Raw genomic sequence first — 17,921 nt, 5'->3', positions numbered from 1 at the left:
GGAGGCAGGACTTGAGGCAGTGCTGGGAGCCCGGCGGAGAGCTGCGGAACTGAAATGAAGCGCACTCACAGATCGACTCACACCGTGCAGCACCGTGCGGCTCATGAAGAGGCTTCTCTCCGCTTCAGCTCAAGCCTACTGCGGCTGAATGAAGGGCTCCGTCCATGCGGAGGCTAGCGCTCTTCCTGCTGCCCTGTGCTGTCGCCGTGCTGGTGCACTTGTGGTTGGCACAACGACCCTCCTCCTTCTTCTTCTTCACTCCGCTGGACAGCAGCACACGCTCGGGTACTTTTCATTTTTAGCCTTCCTTCCCGGGCTTTACCTCTGCGAAGCCTCGGAACTTTTTACATTGCAGCAACTGGCTAACTTTCCCTCTTACTCCCCGGTGTAGAGTTCACTGTGTGTGTGAGCAGGTAGTTAATGGCTAAGCTGTGTAAGTTTGGGTGTTATTATGTGTGTTTCGCAGAGAAATAATGTGAATATTTCAGTTGGGCGTTGCTGGGATAATCTGGGAGCGCAGCATATCAGCCTTTATTCTCACACTGTGCATCAAGCCTTCTGTGTAATCTTGTGTTTTATGCTGGTTTTAAACGGATTGCCAGAAGCATATGGAACCTGCTTTGACACTTGAAGAGTATGAATGAAGATGCTCTTGGTGTATGATGAATGCATTATCTTCTATTTTGTGGGCAAACTAAATGTCAGAACAAAAACAGACATCCCTCAATCGTTTTGTTATCTCAAGAATTATGCTTTAAGTCCTAATATCTGTTTTAATCAGTTTTCTCAAACCTATTTCTTTACTATTATGAGAAAGGTTGTTTATTTTTTTTGTTTTCATGTGCCATGGTATAAAATATAAACTTCTTAATGGTTCTGGATGTTTTTTTCGTATGGCTTCTGCTGGTGTAAGACAGGCTTAAAATTAATCACTACATTCATTTGCTCTCTATGCAAATGACTTAGAGGAGCAACCGATGTTAAGTTTGTGCAGTTTGAGGATATGAAAATTTAAACATTATATTAAATTAAAGGATTTGTTGTGTGGACAGATACATTATAATAGTAATGTCTCTAACAAAGTATGGCTTATAAAAGCAAACAGCTTAACTACTCTGAAAAATGTAATTAAAAAGTACTTATGATTACACTAAGGTGATATCACAATATAAACTGTTGGTGATTTACTTGTTTTTGTTAGTTTAATTTTATATCTACTCCTCAAGCTAGCTAGCACACCATTCTATGTTATTTTATTTTACTTTATCTTGCTAGCAATCTAGCCGGGTCATTTTATTTCATTTTTATTTTAATCTATCTAGTCAGCTGGCAAGCTTGGCCATTTACAGTTATTTTTATTTTAATCCAGCTAGCTAGCCAGGTCACTTTGTTTTGTTTTGTTTTAATTCTTTTCAGTTAGCTAGCTAATAAGGTCAATTTTATTTTATTTTTTTATTCATTTCTATTTTTTATTTTGGTCTATCTAGCTCACTGGCCAGGTAACTTTAGATCTTTTAGTTTATTTTGGTTTTGTTTAGCTAGCTAGCCAGATAATTTTAGTCATTTTAAACCCACCTAGCAATGAAGTGTTGTAGAACAGACTGTCTAGCTGAATTTTGTGAAGGATAGAAATTAGAAATACAGATTTTCTGATGTTTGAGGTCTAGTCTAAGGTCTCAGATTTGTTTATACTTTTATTTGCTAAGTAATATATCTTACAAAACAGGAAATATGTGAGGCAGGTTCTTTGATAGCGGTAGTAGTTTTCATTCTGATGGAAAATAAAGGTATTCCAAAAATATCCTGATATATGCTGTAAAGCATGCATTGCAAACCTTCATCGGTTTGTGTTAAAATCAATGAAAGTGTATCAAATTATATGCTGTGACCTGTTTCATTTATTTCCTTGATGTTTGGGATCCAGATGGTCAATTGAAAGAAATGAATAAATGGTATTAATAAGGGATGCACGATATATCTGCATTAACATCGTTATCGGCTAATATTGGTATCGGTCCGATAAGTAAAACTGGGCTGATATTAACAACTGATGTTAATTTTGTGTAGGTGTTTCAGGTGGGGGTGGGGTTGGCCATGTGGTATTTGTTTGAGCAGTATGGGTAAATATCGGTTATCGGCTATAACAGCAATATTAATATCGATACTGGCCGAAATTTTCATATCGGTGCATCCCTAGTATTAATCACTGCTTTTGTTTAATTAAAAAAAAAACGTTTTTCAATCCAGATGAACCCTTGCCTTTCTTTGAAGTTTTGGTGGGAGTGCTGTCAGCAAGGCACCATCATGACCTCCGACAAGCGATAAGAGACACGTGGCTGGGATACATTAGAGATCACCCGCACTTCCAGCACAGGTTTGTACGCTGATGCTGAACTTCAATGCCCTCTCTTTACTTTCAGTCTGAACTCATATAGTGGAATTAAAGCCTGCAGCTGACAACAGATGCCTGACTGTGGCATCCATCCATCCTTTTATCTCCACATGACCAGTGGGCAATATTGTTCTCTCTTTCATTCTTTTTTTTCCCCTCCTCGTTCAGCGGTCTGGGCACTGATAAGGTGTGATGGCCTTTAAGCAACCCCCCGTTACCATGGTAACGGAGGGTGGAGAGATGGACAGGCTTTTGAGATGTTGTAGCCGGATGTTGCGCTAAACAAAAGATGAACCCTGCTGTGTTTTTGTTTCTTTTTTAGAGTGGCGGTGAAGTTTATCGTGGGTCGACATGGGTGTCCCATTCCAGAAGAGGACAGGGAGGATCCTTACTCTTGCTCCCTCCTGAACTTCAGCGAGCCAGGTAAGATTAAAAGGTCGGGATTTGCGGACTGCAATGCCGAAGAACGCCCTCTGCAATCTGCTGCAGCTGTCAGAATCAGTGTGGAGGCAAAGCAACAGCCGAGGAGTTGGGAGAATGAAAAGAATGAGTATTCAGAATAAAAAAGTGAATAAGCTTTATTCATGCTCACCCACAGCTCAAGGACAACTCTCTTTTACCTTTCTGTATCCAAGGGTTTTGTGGAAATGACTGACCGACTGAGTCTGCTGCAGGTGAAACAAGAAGCAGCTTACTAACATGAAAGTGGGGCTTATATGATGCAACTAGGCATGAGTTAGAGTATACAATGCACTGCTGCTCAGCTGGCCCAAATAGGGCTACTACAATTTTTCCTTGCTTACAAAAAAGACAAAATTACTTGCAAAAACTAGAACATGGTCCAAGAAAAAAGATGAGGGTTGTTAATAAATTTCCTAGTTAAAGTATCATAACTATAATTATCAATATGTTAAATCATTCCAGCAACAGTAGGAATAATAATTTTTGCTTTCTGTTTGACATTGTGGTGTGATTTAAATAAAATAAATTATTTCAAGGTTCATAAACCAAATAGTCTCACAATTTGTCAAACGTCAGTCAGTCACATCATCCTAAAATCACTCTAAAGGATGAATTCTTTCATTGAGCTGTCTTTAATACATAAAAGCTTAGTAGTTAGCTTAGTAGTTATTCACACTTCAATTAAAGATTAATTAAAGATTAAGAAAAATAAACAAGAACTGATCTTTGACACAGGTAAAAGTTATTATTTATTACACTAAGGTCTGCTTACCAATATCTACTTTCTGCGGATTTAATTAATCAAAGGAAACACATATAAAAACAAAGATAAAACACTAACTCCACTGTCAGAGATTAAAGGCAGGTTTTATGGTAAGGGTAAGAATGGTTTAGATATTATCTAAACTAATGTAAGCTGCCAGCACACTATGTACCATGTTATGTATATTGATGTGTTTTAAAAAACATGCGTTATGCTAGTTTAAACATGAGAAAACGAAGCACATTTGGTGTAATATAGTGTCACATTTGTGTCAGTTTTTAATGTTCCCTGGTACTATTAAGAGAGATTTGAAGATATCAGAAGGTTCTTTTTTATTTAAAATTTTATTTTCAAAAGTTAAACATTTCATTGAAAATTATTTTCGGGGAGGGGGAGAGGAGAAAATGGCGGGGGGTTAAGCACTCGCTCTCATCTGGGATGATAATGTTTTACACTGTGTGTGCTCCATTGCGCAACACTGGTTCAGGAATTAAAACAGACTGGTGGTATACCCTGACTTTGCAGGAACATGCGTTCAATGTAATTTGGACTGCACGCTACTTTGTTCTTTTTTCTCAGTCAGTCATTTTCTACCGATTCTTCCATAGTGAGTCGCGGGGAAGCTGGTGCCTATCTCCTTGTCTGAAGTAAGAGGCTACAGCTACACAAACATTAGCTGTTAGCGCGTCTGGCTGCTACTGTACTGTCGGCGTCAGCGTAACTTTGCGTAGCTCTATTTCAACCACATGATTGGTCCAGTGCAGAGCAACTCTTACTATCATTGGCTATTCATCTTATCTGTATATATTGACCCTTTCTCATATGTCTTTCGGGGAAAAATTATATCGAGATTTATATTGCTATTGTTTTATCGCCCAGGTTTACTTTAGCTATAATGTCATTGTCTCTTTTTTTCTCCACAATGTTTAAAAATAAACTTACAACCACAATATGAATTACTTATAAGTGCCCAAGTGGTCTGGTATTTATTTGCCAAATTCATCAAAGTAGGTCATGCTGTCAGTTTCACTTTCAGATTTAAGCAACTGATATCCTGAGTTGAGTGAATCTTGATCAGTGCAGACAGTGTTTGCATAGTATTGTATGAGATTAAGTGGGGATATTATTGAGTCGTTGCTGTGATGTTTACATAACAGTTGTGTATATGCTGTAGCAGTGGCACACGTGTGCTGTATACTTGACATGGAGTCTGCGATCATGCTGCCAAATTTTTCGACATGCCAAGAAATCAGTGTCAGCTTGGCTTAACTGGAGTTCAATGTTCAATGTATGCTATGGTGTTAATTGATTAGTGTAACTTATCTTAGGCAGATATGCAGTAGCATGCATAGGTTTTCCAGCCTATTTGTGCTTCTAATGTCTTATAATTAACAGAGAATTGAATTAAGTTGAAATTCTTGGAATCACTTTAAGTCTGTCAGCCTTTAGCACCAAAACCGGGGATTAAACTGGAAAGAGTGCCTCATTTGATCCAAAAATCTGGCTGCTGTCTTTCCCACAGAACCAACTGAAACAAGCTGTAGTTTTGGCCAATCGTCACCCAGACGGGGAGACTTTTGGTACAATTTAAACAAAAACATTATTATAACAAAAGGTTGACCAGACCGGAGTGTGAGTCAGGCAAAACCTTCTTGATGGGTCTGTCCGGTTCTGTCTTACTGACCTGAGCAGAAATTAGCTCAGGAACCTTAGGAGTCTTCATGAGGGGCTAAATACTCATTCAGGGTGGAGTTGGAATACTGTGTGAAACGCATGCCATTGGACAGCCAACGACAAACTATTACAATTCTTTACACTTACAGACACTATAAATGTCAACAAGGTTTTACTTTGGACATAATACCATCTCATTGCTGGGACTTTTTACACATTTAAAGACTCAAATTTATTCTCATTAATTGAATAAAAAAACAAGTTCACAGTTAATGTTTACATTATTAACAAACACTATATACTGTTATATAGTTGTATATAGTTATATATATACTAGTTTGATTATTGTAAAGCCACTGAATTAGCATAATAGGACCATTCATATATTAGAAACATTGACATGTGGCAATCAGACTGAAGTTTTTGAACTTAACAACTGATTAAGTCATTTACTTATCACATTTGGGGGATTTGGACAATACCTGCGTGGAATTAGAGGTTATTTCGACTAGACCTATGGGCAAGGAACCTGGAGAAAAGCAGTTTGTGTAGATGAAATATCAAATGCACTACAAATTAAATATGTTTTCTGATACTCTGATCCAGTGAAACAGTGTTGTTTTTTGTCAAGGTTATCCCTCTAGTCATGCTTAGATGCACCATATATGCTGTAATTGGACAGAATCAATTGTCACATTGGACATCTGCAGTGATTGTTACGTCTCTCACCTTCACAGTCAGTCTAGCTCCGTGTTTTCTGCTCGTCACGAAAACATAATTACTGCTCATCAGAATGGACTTTTTTCAGACGGCAGCCTTTAAGGTCAGAGCAGCGTTTTATTTTTCCCTGCTCACCGCCGCCGTGTTAATGGCCACACATGATTTGTCTCAGAATCGCAGGCTGCTTCAGTGTGAGGTGCTCAGTGTAATTGGAAGAGAAAAAACAGACAGCGGCTGCTTTTAAAGACAGTTAGCCGCTGGACTCTGGATTCAGGTCAAAACACAAGTTAATTTGTTGCTGAAACGTGTTTGTCCTGCATTTGTCTTAGGGACTACAATGAGGTGAATGTTAATTAGCCCCTTAAAACTTTGTTCTAGTTTTTTTTAAAAGGGTTTGTGCTTTGCATCCAGCTTCTCCTGACATTCAGCTCGTAAATAATTACTCTGCCCTATCAGAATTTCAGGCCTTAAACTTGCATAGCAGCATGACCAAAAAACAATATTATGAATGCTTAATTTTGTTAGAAAACATTTTTATGGTGAGTTAAAGTAGTTTTGCCAATTTCATGGTTTGTGATGACCTTAGAAAACGAACATGTCTTATACCTGAATGTGTCAAAGAGCATTGCTTACCATCCATCCCTCCGTCCATCCACCAATCCATTCATATAGAATCTGGTAAGATGTAAAGAACCGGTTTTAACATGCATCTTTTATATATTTGTACAGCCCTTTGTGAACCATGTTTTCTTTAAGTGCTTTCATAAATTAAGCTGTTATGGTCTTTGAAGTTCTGTGAGATAGAAAAGGGGGATTATTATGTGAAAGTCTATTTGTCCATTCTACAACACACGTTACCACCTTTTAATTCTGGATGAGTGCTTCTGCTCTCTCTTCTGTCACACCAGGTGGATGTTGAGCAACCCTAGCAGTTGTTGCTTTTGCTACTCAGCTGTGTTGGCTGAGATGACATAAACCCTCGTGTCACCTAAAAAAAACATACCGACACACTAATGGTGTGTCACCCCACATAAGCTCCTCATTAATTCAGTTCATTTTTGTTTATTTACACAGCACCTCTTCTCAACTAATATCATCGCAAGGCACTTGAAAGATTTGCAAATGATACAGTCCAATTTATCTTATAATAAAGAACCCAAATTGGTCCAAATTTAATTCAGTTAATTACAACCCATTCCAGTACACTACAATCTATATTAAGTTGAAATTACTCACAGTAAAATTAAGATGATAAAACTCTGTTCAAATTTGGTTGACCATAAAATGACATTTGTATAAAGCCAACCTAAGGATAGTAATCTAAATACAGCAAGTCACTGACTTTGCACCAATCTTCCATCCTGAGCAAGCATATGAAAACAGTGGAGAGAAAGTGTCACTGCGCTCTGAACTGTTGTGGGTTGAAAGGGCGAGAAAGAGAGGGACAAAAAATCAGAAGCACTATCCAAGGAGTACATTTTATGTGAAATTAATTGAAATAATATCTCCCACAACGTTTCCGTCCAGAAAAAGAAATGCAACTATACGCAGAAGAGTACTTTCTATTGGACAGAAATACAAAGGGAGTACACTAGGTTTATGGCAGCAGTGCATATGTCTACAGTCCTATCCAAGAAACAGAAGAATTCAATCAGGAGTACCTCAAAAACAAAATGTACACAAAGTTAATGGCACTAGTTATTTTGTCAGTGGCTCTGCTCAGACACAGCAAAACACAGAAGCGCTGAGCCAGGAGTACTTTTTGTGGGAAAGATAAGTGAAGAGTACACAAGGTTATTGGCAGCAATAGCTCAGTCAGTGTCTCTTTTTAGGATTACCGTCAACAGAAAGATAACAAAGTTAATGGCATCCATAATTGCAAATAGTGCATAAAGGTAGAGTAGCAGGCGGAAGTAGCAGAGTTTTGTGGCAGGTCCCTATGGTTTAACTCTAGAAGTCTTCAGTTTTTGTGTTATTTAGCTTCATTCAAACTTCATAGATTGTATAAAAATGCTTTGAAAAGCTGCTATAACTGAATGAATCCGGCTTCAAATAGGCACAAATGTACACCTACTCCATTCCTTTTTCCACACACACCATCAAAGCTAATGTCACCCCATTATGCACTGGGCTAATGTTAGTACCAGTACAGCAGACAGACAGTGTTCCAGTTAAATTATTTTCGGAAACAAAAAACAGATTCAGAAGTATCTAGTTGCCAAATGGTGATTAAACAAATTACAATAAATGCTAATTAAGCTTTATTACCAATTTCATTGACTAAATAAACTGCAAGTTGCTAACTGGCCTTTGCAGGCAGAAGCCCTGCACCTATTTGTTTTGAAAAGCTTGCGCAGGCTAAGCATTTGTATTTAATCAGGACTGAAACATCACCTACATCTTCAGATCCTGCAGTTCAATTCCATTCTGTCAGGGAGAAAAACATTTGGTTTGATAAACCGCTGCTCGCTCCCTGTGATACCTAACCTCTAATTGCCTTTATTTTGGAAGGAGCAGTAGAACTCGTATAGATTGCATCTAAGGTGAAAAGCCTGCTTCTCTTTAACAGCTTTGATCTTTTCATTGATCTCCTGAATAATAAACTTCTCTTTTTTGTAATTAAGCAGAAGCTCACTTTGAAAACAGCAATCCAGAAAAACAGCTCCTCTGAGTGCAGATAGTCTTGTTCTAACAGTGTTTTCTTTCTTACAGGCTCTGTCTGAGTGTTTATCACAGGGAAAAAAGAGTTGGAATAGTAATAAATATTAAATGTGCTTTACCTACCATCTGTAATCCAGTGCCGGGACAGGATACAGAGATGGAGATCGTAACGGTGGCTGACCCCTCGTTGCTCGTCCCATCCGATGTGTCAGCTATCGCTCTGGACTTTAAAGTCCTGCACCCGGTGGTGATAACCAGGCTCGGGGTGTTTTCCAGTGGGACACAACCTGAACTTCACAGCAATGTGACGGTGAAGCTCCTGCAGCTGGACCAGGAGGTAATGGAGCACAAGGCCTTATGTTCTTTTATCTGTGAAGCTGGGTAGAAACTGAGCTCTGGGGCAGCTGGGGGACTCTGCTGCTGCGGTCGCTGCCTCAGCTAACCTCATTCTGAAAAACTGATATACGTGTTTTATTGTGGATCGCTCTAGATTCGTTAAAAGATCTTGTTTTTTTCTCTGCAGGAGGCTGTAGTCACAGCCCGCTTCAGCTCCATCAGCATGGGGACCATGGCAAACTGGGTTTGGTACAAACCAGTGGAGCAGTTCATCTTGCCCAAGGTCAGTCTCTACACACAGGGTGCCTTGCTTCTGTGAAACCAGGAAGGAAATATTTCAGGCTCAAATCAGGCTGAAAAACCTGGAATTTTTTTTACAGATAGCAGAGGAATTAAATATATTTTTCTGAAATCTTATTTTTATATTTTAAACTCTGCACATTTTATATTAACAGAAATAATCTAAGCCTTGATTTTACAAGTTGACAGTATTCTCAAATCAAGTCTATAGCAGTATTGTGCTGCACTGCATGCTGCAACATTTTAAACATCTTGCATATACTTAATACTCATTACAAACCTTGTATCACAGTGCATTAAAACCTCAAGAGTAGAGTTTCTAGGTTTTACATTTGTTCTCAATGCAGTTTTGTTTAGAAAACATTCAAATGTGAAGGTTTAGACACCATGTCAATAAAAAACAAAAACTTTTATGGGAGACACCAACACAAAGTAGTGCAAATAAATATATGAAGGGTGTTCAGCCTACCTGAGTCAAAACGTTTTAGGACCAATTCTTGCTGCCATTATGACAGCAGGTGGTTTGGGGTACCAGCTTTGCACATCTAAATTTTTCTCTCATTTTATTTTGCAAAATACCTCAATTTTATGGATACCCACTATTAACCTGATTTTAAATTTTTACTACGGATTTCCAGTTTGATTTATGGCTTTCAGTCCAGTTTTGGTGGTTTTTGGCCTAAGCACCTTCTTCCACATTTGTGTCTCTACGGGTCTTGTGGCTACTTAAAAACATGACCTCTGATGGATTTCTTTGATCAATTTCTTCCATAAAAGCCAGATTTGTGGAGTACATGACTAGTACAGGTCCTTCTCAAAATATTAGCATATTGTGATAAAGTTCATTATTTTCCATAATGTCATGATGAAAATTTAACATTCATATATTTTAGAGTCATTGCACACTAACTGAAATATTTCAGGTCTTTTATTGTCTTAATACGGATGATTTTGGCATACAGCTCATGAAAACCCAAAATTCCTATCTCACAAAATTAGCATATTTCATCCGACCAATAAAAGAAAAGTGTTTTTAATACAAAAAACGTCAGCCTTCAAATAATCATGTACAGTTATGCACTCAATACTTGGTCGGGAATCCTTTTGCAGAAATGACTGCTTCAATGCGGCGTGGCATGGAGGCAATCAGCCTGTGGCACTGCTGAGGTCTTATGGAGGCCCAGGATGCTTCGATAGCGGCCTTTAGCTCATCCAGAGTGTTGGGTCTTGAGTCTCTCAACGTTCTCTTCACAATATCCCACAGATTCTCTATGGGGTTCAGGTCAGGAGAGTTGGCAGGCCAATTGAGCACAGTGATACCATGGTCAGTAAACCATTTACCAGTGGTTTTGGCACTGTGAGCAGGTGCCAGGTCCTGCTGAAAAATGAAATCTTCATCTCCATAAAGCTTTTCAGCAGATGGAAGCATGAAGTGCTCCAAAATCTCCTGATAGCTAGCTGCATTGACCCTGCCCTTGATAAAACACAGTGGACCAACACCAGCAGCTGACACGGCACCCCAGACCATCACTGACTGTGGGTACTTGGCACTGGACTTCTGGCATTTTGGCATTTCCTTCTCCCCAGTCTTCCTCCAGACTCTGGCACCTTGATTTCCGAATGACATGCAGAATTTGCTTTCATCCGAAAAAAGTACTTTGGACCACTGAGCAACAGTCCAGTGCTGCTTCTCTGTAGCCCAGGTCAGGCGCTTCTGAAGTTGTTTCTGGTTCAAAAGTGGCTTGACCTGGGGAATGCAGCACCTGTAGCCCATTTCCTGCACACGCCTGTGCACGGTGGCTCTGGATGTTTCTACTCCAGACTCAGTCCACTGCTTCCGCAGGTCCCCCAAGGTCTGGAATCGGACCTTCTCCACAATCTTCCTCAGGGTCCGGTCACCTCTTCTCGTTGTGCAGCGTTTTCTGCCACACTTTTTCCTTCCCACAGACTTCCCACTGAGGTGCCTTGATACAGCACTCTGGGAACAGCCTATTCGTTCAGAAATTTCTTTCTGTGTCTTACCCTCTTGCTTGAGGGTGTCAATAGTTGCCTTCTGGACAGCAGTCAGGTCGGCAGTCTTACCCATGATTGGGGTTTTGAGTGATGAACCAGGCTGGGAGTTTTAAAGGCCTCAGGAATCTTTTGCAGGTGTTTAGAGTTAACTCGTTGATTCAGATGATTAGGTTCATAGCTCGTTTAGAGACACTTTTAATGATATGCTAATTTTGCGAGATAGGAATTTTGGGTTTTCATGAGCTGTATGCCAAAATCATCCGTATTAAGACAATAAAAGACCTGAAATATTTCAGTTAGTGTGCAATGAATCTAAAATATATGAATGTTAAATTTTCATCAGGACATTGTGGAAAATAATGAACTTTATCACAATATGCTAATATTTTGAGAAGGACATGTAGTTGTCCTGTTTGAGACATTGTCCCACCCGAGCTGTGGACCTGTGCAGCTCCTTCAAAAATCACACTGGGCGTCTTGGCTGATCCTCTAGTTAATGGATCTTCTCCCCAATGTTTTATTCCTGACCTGTGTGGTGTGTTCTTGATCTTTATGATCCTGTATGAGTCCTTCAAGGAACCGAGGGATTTATACTGTGATTAAATTAGGCACATCACAATTAAGAAAAACGTTCAGAAAAAGCAGCGTTAAAAACCTTGGCAGTGTAACACAAGTATCTGTTATATGTAAATCAGTGAAAAATTAGACCTCAAGGTGACTTAATCTGCAACCTGAATGAAGTGTGTTTATTTAGGGTTTTGAGGGGACGCTGGTGTGGGAGAGTCAGGACTCCGCTTCACTGACCTCTGTCAACTCCTCCTCTGTGGAGCTCAATGATGGAGGAGGCGTCCTCAAGATCTCCTCTGTAAGTACTTACATGAAGAAGAAACCCACACCAGGACAAATGATCAGACATTTTAGAGTTTAAAACAGTTGTGCTCTTTTATTTCTCTGGAAACGCAGATTGCAGAGGGCATATTGCCTCATAGAAGTGCTCTCGGATTTCCAGGTTTGGCTGGAGGCTTCACATTTACGATCTACGGTTAGTCCTGCAACAGAATTGATTCAGCTGCACTTTTCATGAAAACTGTTCGAAGAAAATTCCTTCCAGAATCATCTGTTACAAAAAAGATAATCCCAAAATAACGCCTCCAAAAGGCATTGCTCATTCTGGCAGGTTATGAGATTAGATGTTATGTGTATATAGATCTACCTGAAGGCACCTGCACTTACGCCAAATGCACACCTGCCTTTGTTGGATTATTTTTACCTGTATGTGTTTGCATTTGCTTCTTTCTGAGAATGAAATTGCAGCCATTTTGTTTGGAGCAAAATTAAATTCATCATTCAGTATCTCTGAAAACAGAACTAATGATCCATTTTGTAAAATGTTGCAGCTTTATCATTCCTTTGACAGCTAGTAATTAGATGTTTTCTCTCCAGGATGCACTTTTGTATAAAATCTTGCAGAATAAATACTTGCAGCATTTTTTTCTTGTCTGCTATCTTTTCACTCTTGATTACCTCTATGGTGTCGGTCCTTCCATCACTACCTGTGCGTCAGATGAAGACGGATTGTCGTGGCTCCTGCAAGGCCGCGCTGCCAGAATGGAGAAGCATGCCTCCAGTTTGAGGCGGGAGGATGCCGATCTGCAGGAGGAAAGCCTCCGGCATGGAGATATGGTGTTTGTAGACGTGGTGGACACCTACAGGAACGTGCCTTCCAAGTTGCTTCAGTTCTATAAATGGTATGCGAAGTGCTAATGACTCGATTATGTGTCTCCAAATTGCCTGAGCCCTCAGAGGAAATCAGCAACCTGAAATGAAAGTGTGCCGTTGCTTTAAAATGTCTTTGTACTAAAATTACGGCTGCAATCACTCAGTCGGAGAAGCTACGCTGTTGTGAGTCATCAGATAAGAGAGTGTACTGCCTGAGTGGTATCAGGCTTCACATTGACAGCTGCTGTGTGTCTGGAAAGGGTACACATTCCTGCCAATATACCGGGTTTTTGTGATGTAATAAAATGAGACAGGGCTGCACGGTGGCGCAGTTAGTAGCACTGTTGCCTTGCAGCAAGAAGGTCCTGGGTTTGATTCCCAGCCGGGGAGTTTGCATGTTCTCCCCGTGCATGCGTGGGTTCTCACCGGGTACTCCGGCTTCCTCCCAGTGTGTGCATGGTTGTATGTGTGTTGCCCTGCGATGGACTGTCGATCTGTCCAGGGTGAACCTTGCCTCTCGCCTGTAGACTGCTGGAGATAGGCACCAGCTCCCCCGTGACCCACTATGGAATAAGCGGTAGAAAATGACTGACTGACTGACTGACTAAAATGAGACAATGATGACTAATTTCACGCAGTTCAACTTCTAAATAGACAAATCTACAATAACATGGTTGCATAAGTGTGCTCACAAACTAAAAGGATGTTTATCAGCATGCTAAAGTTCTCCAAACCTATCAGAATGTGATGAGATCTCCTGTCTTCAGGTGACCCCAGATTTTTTGTTTTTGGTTCTGGCTCGGCCAATAGAGAATGCCCTTTTTCTTCTGGTGAAGCCATTAATTTGTTGATTTGGATTCTTGATTGGACTCATACATGCATCTGACCCATTTCCTTCATGTCTCTCACTGATTTTGGAAACTGTTTAAATCAAGATGACCTGAAGGATGAAATGTGACTCAAACCTCCAGCTTCATGTGAAGGGGAAAAAAAAAACAGATCATGACGCTGCCACCACCATGTTTCACTATGGGAATAGTGGGGGGGGGTCACAAATTCTGTTTTTGAATTTGTGACCCAGAAATAGAAAGTACTCTTCTGCATATAGAAATACTGTATATAAATACCCTTCTAGCAGTGTTTTACAATTTGTCTTTAGCTTAAGGTTGCTAATATCCGCAAAATCCAACTAGGATAGCTGAGCTTTATTGTAATTAAGTATTCGTTTAAGGATCTGCAGCCAGTTTATTGCAACAGTTTTATTTATATATTTTCCTTCCCATTAGTTTCTAGCACAACAATTTCCCTCATAAAGTACCTCCCTACTTGCCTCTTTTTTATCTTTCTTTGTTGTTGCTCAATTGTAGCGGATTTATTACACAATAAAAAGTGGGAAAATATTGGAAATTCTATCATGGTCTCATAGTTGGTATTTTGCCAGGGGTGTGAACACTTCTAAGATTTAGTTATCTGCAGACCTCTTGTCCTCCCTCGGTGGTATTTGATAGTAAATCTTCTCTGAGGTATTGCAAACAATTGGGCGCTCTTTAATTAAAGTTGCAAATTCCCTTTCTGACAGGTCCGTGGAAAACGCTGACTTTAATCTGCTGCTGAAGACGGATGATGATTGTTACATCAACGTGGATTCGGTGTTAATGAAAATTGACCACAAGAGTCTGAAGCGCAGAAACCTCTGGTGGGGGAAGTAAGGACAGTTTGGTCTCTGATCCTGTTGATGATGTTTTGTTTTTTTTTGGTTTTGCTGTTGACTGCATATTACCTCCTGACCCAGTTTCAGACAGAGCTGGGCCGTGGATCGAATCGGGAAGTGGCAGGAGCTGGAGTACGCCAGCCCAGCTTACCCGGCGTTCGCCTGCGGATCGGGGTACGTGGTCTCCCGTGACCTGGTCCAGTGGCTTGCCAGTAACGCGAAGAAGCTGAAAGCCTATCAGGTAGAGATCATGGAGCAGCTGTGGCAGATAATCACCACTGTAAAAATGAGCGATCTGTCTGGGATGTCTTATTACAGGGAGAAGATGTAAGCATGGGAATATGGATGGCAGCCGTCGGACCGCAGAAATATCAGGTGAAACAAATGAGAAACATTTTCCGATCATATTTTCATAGGACTGTAAAACATAACTTATCAGACGTGTGACGCTCTACACTGTTATGTCTAATGTTCACTGTACACCTTTATTACCACTGGATTCATAAAGGTCAGAGTTTGACATTGAAGAGAGAAGAAACCTGAGAAGGAAAAGAAATAATGAATAATACAAATAATTTTTCCTCCAGAAGAAAGCAGCAGCAGGGCATTTGCACATTACATAAAATCAAAGCTGTAAGAAGGACGTGACACCATAGACTGACCTTTATGTGTACATTTTTGTAAATCATTATTTTACAGATACTTCCCTCTTCTCCAGAAGATGAAATGGGGGCAGAAGTCTTGTTTAATGGCTTTTTATAATGTTGTCAGACGAACTTTAATAAATAAATTTCAATCAAATACATTTCAGCTAAGGAGACAGAGCTTTATGTCACTTTTTTCAAGCATGCATCAACTGTGGCATTAACATACGTTTGTGAGTTGCAGAACAGTGGTGTGGCCTTATATGACATCTTTATGGCTTTTATGAGCAAGTTTCACTCATACTTACAGCTTCCTTCGTTGGCACACCTGGTAAATATGAGTAAAAATTCTTAAAAAATTAATCTGTTATTGCAGCAGCACAATCTTACACTGAAATATTTAGAAAAACCCCTCTTTTAATTTGAGTTAATTTATTCGGGGACATCAATAAAACTCCCATGTTAAAAAAGTTTTTTGTTTCTAACAAAACCACTAGTGGTATCCCTGCTGTCAATAGTTTGTACACCCCTTTAGCCAATAGGTCATCTTTGAAAGTTAGAAAATCACCTGGATTTACCAGTTGGTGGGAAGGGAGTCTCTCTCTAGGACTGGACTTGGTCTGTGTCCTCTCTTATGGCCTCTTCTCCTCAGTTCACCCCATGGGATTTCTATTAGATTTAGATCTGTGGACTGAGATGGCCATCAAAAAGAAGCAGACCCTCAGCATCATGGATCCTCCCCTGTACTTAACAGTGACGATGAGATCCTTATGAACATATTCCTCCCTTGTTTCACACCAGGCGCTTCTGGGGAGGTATTTGTCACAGATAATGCTCAATCTCAGTCTCATCTGACCAAATCGTACGGTTCTAGTTTAAGTTCCAGTGGTAAACGCATATAAAAAATGATTTACATGTATATAGTATCTAATGTTTTGGTATGGAAACTTGGTGACCCTCCTCACTCTGGGTGCTCAAGATAAACTTGAGTCCTCTCTGTTTGTCTTATTTTGTCAACACACTTCAGCCTTACTTAAATGGCATGTTCTCTTGTCTTTCCAATTTTAAGGTGTGCCTAAGAGAAATAAGGCTCTAATTTCTTAATGTGGGATTTAAAAAACGAATTTCATTGTGAGATAATGACCTTGCAATAAAAGGAAGATGTATTTCAAAGCTTTTTACCGGCTTCACCAGGAGGTGCCAACACATTTGTCTGTGTCTGTAACTAATCCAAGCTCCATAATAACCCAAGTCTGTTGCAAATAATGAATTGATGCCTGTCTCCAGGACGCCGGCTGGCTGTGTGAGAAGGAGTGCTACCTGGACATGCTGTCGTCTCCACAGCACACGGCCAAGGAGCTGCACATCTTCTGGGACAGGAAGAGGATCTGCGGAGATCCCTGTGAGTGTCCCCGGGACAACTGATGGTGGTCCACTCCAACCCTCACCGCCTGGCACTCTGGGTAAAAAAAACACTTCTTCCCTCGTTCCGTTTTTGGGGACTTTTCTTAAAACGCCAAACTGAGTATTGATTAGTGAAATGTAGGATTTGTCTGCTGAATTCTAATGTTGAAAACATCAAGGTGACCCTTTTTGTTATAAACTCAGAATTAGTTGTATTTTACTGTCAATAATTCTTGTAAATTATCAAGTCAGTTTCACATGGAAAACAATGTGGGAAAAGTTTTAGTGATGGAGGGAATCATGTACAGAATTACTGCTGGAAGGCTTTAACAGTTTTGTAATACTGTGATTTAAAAAAAAATATTTTAAAGACGGTTGTCCAGCTGTGCTTTATTTTGTAAAAATGTTGTCCCCCTCCTCACCGTTTGTAGATTTCTCACAAGCAGAAACTCTTTGTACTGTAACAGTTCTCGTGCAAATAGTGACTGATGTGGCCTTACTGTGTATGTTTGGCATCATCCTGTGCATATGTGATCTCAGCACAGACTTTTTGAGCAACTGTGAAACGGATGTTTTAAAAAACAACCCTTCTCAGAGGTAATAAAGAACCCAGAAGAGAGATGAAGGACTTTGCTTGTTGTTTATTTCGGGCCTGCCAATTCTGGAGTCGAAGCTGCAGCTTTGTAGCTTTGCTTTAGTTGTTAGGGTTTGATAGATGCAGTCAGCAGACTGAGTTTCCCCACAAAAGAATATGAAATCAGCCTGGTAATTGTGTTGCAGTGACAGGTGGCTGAAATACTTTTGAAAACCTGTAGAGCATTTCTCCTTCAAGCTGATGGATGTTAATCAGAAGCGCTGACGACAGTAGGTGCAGATTGAAGCTGAGATACAAGAGTTGAGATCCCCCTCGGCTGTTTGTTCTTTTAAATAATGAAAGATGACACTTAATATTTTATTAAAGCGGGATTATACAACTATTTTGTTTTGATTTTTTTTTTCCCTACCAACCAAAGAAGTCCTGTTATGGCAGCAGAAATTCCTCTTCCTCCTCTCATCCTTTCATTTGGCTTCATCCTGCATCTTTTCCACTCTCTCAGCTAGATAAGCACGCCATTTTTTTCC

The 17,921-nt window shown here is 40.0% G+C and overlaps 1 protein-coding gene across 9 annotated transcripts in view; it reads left to right on the top strand.

Moving 5' to 3' along the window:
- The first annotated feature begins 9 nt into the window (after positions 1-9).
- Positions 10-17,921, top strand: part of b3galnt2 (beta-1,3-N-acetylgalactosaminyltransferase 2) — a 54,231-nt gene continuing 36,319 nt past the window's right edge. For 5 of the 9 annotated variants that reach the window (XM_047352433.1, XM_047352429.1, XM_047352428.1 and 2 more), the window contains exons 1-13: positions 10-285; positions 2,077-2,120; positions 2,248-2,374; positions 2,715-2,815; positions 8,810-9,009; positions 9,196-9,291; positions 12,076-12,186; positions 12,285-12,363; positions 12,886-13,069; positions 14,620-14,745; positions 14,833-14,992; positions 15,070-15,126; positions 16,683-16,858. In XM_047352433.1, the coding sequence (XP_047208389.1) occupies positions 149-285; positions 2,077-2,120; positions 2,248-2,374; positions 2,715-2,815; positions 8,810-9,009; positions 9,196-9,291; positions 12,076-12,186; positions 12,285-12,363; positions 12,886-13,069; positions 14,620-14,745; positions 14,833-14,992; positions 15,070-15,126; positions 16,683-16,820 (1,560 nt within the window). In that variant the 5' untranslated portion in view covers positions 10-148 and the 3' untranslated portion in view covers positions 16,821-16,858. Of the gene's footprint in view, positions 286-405; positions 434-2,076; positions 2,121-2,247; positions 2,375-2,714; positions 2,816-8,809; positions 9,010-9,195; positions 9,292-12,075; positions 12,187-12,284; positions 12,364-12,885; positions 13,070-14,619; positions 14,746-14,832; positions 14,993-15,069; positions 15,127-16,682; positions 17,419-17,921 lie in introns of those variants that run through there. The other 4 variants (XM_047352434.1, XM_047352436.1, XM_047352435.1 and 1 more) reach the window with 4 other exon arrangements.

The sequence above is a fragment of the Girardinichthys multiradiatus genome, chromosome 22 (genome assembly GCF_021462225.1).
Source record: "Girardinichthys multiradiatus isolate DD_20200921_A chromosome 22, DD_fGirMul_XY1, whole genome shotgun sequence".
NCBI classification, from domain to species: Eukaryota; Metazoa; Chordata; class Actinopteri; order Cyprinodontiformes; family Goodeidae; genus Girardinichthys; species Girardinichthys multiradiatus.
The sequence above is the reverse complement of the archived record's forward strand: the minus strand, read 5'-3'. Positions and strand labels throughout refer to the sequence as shown.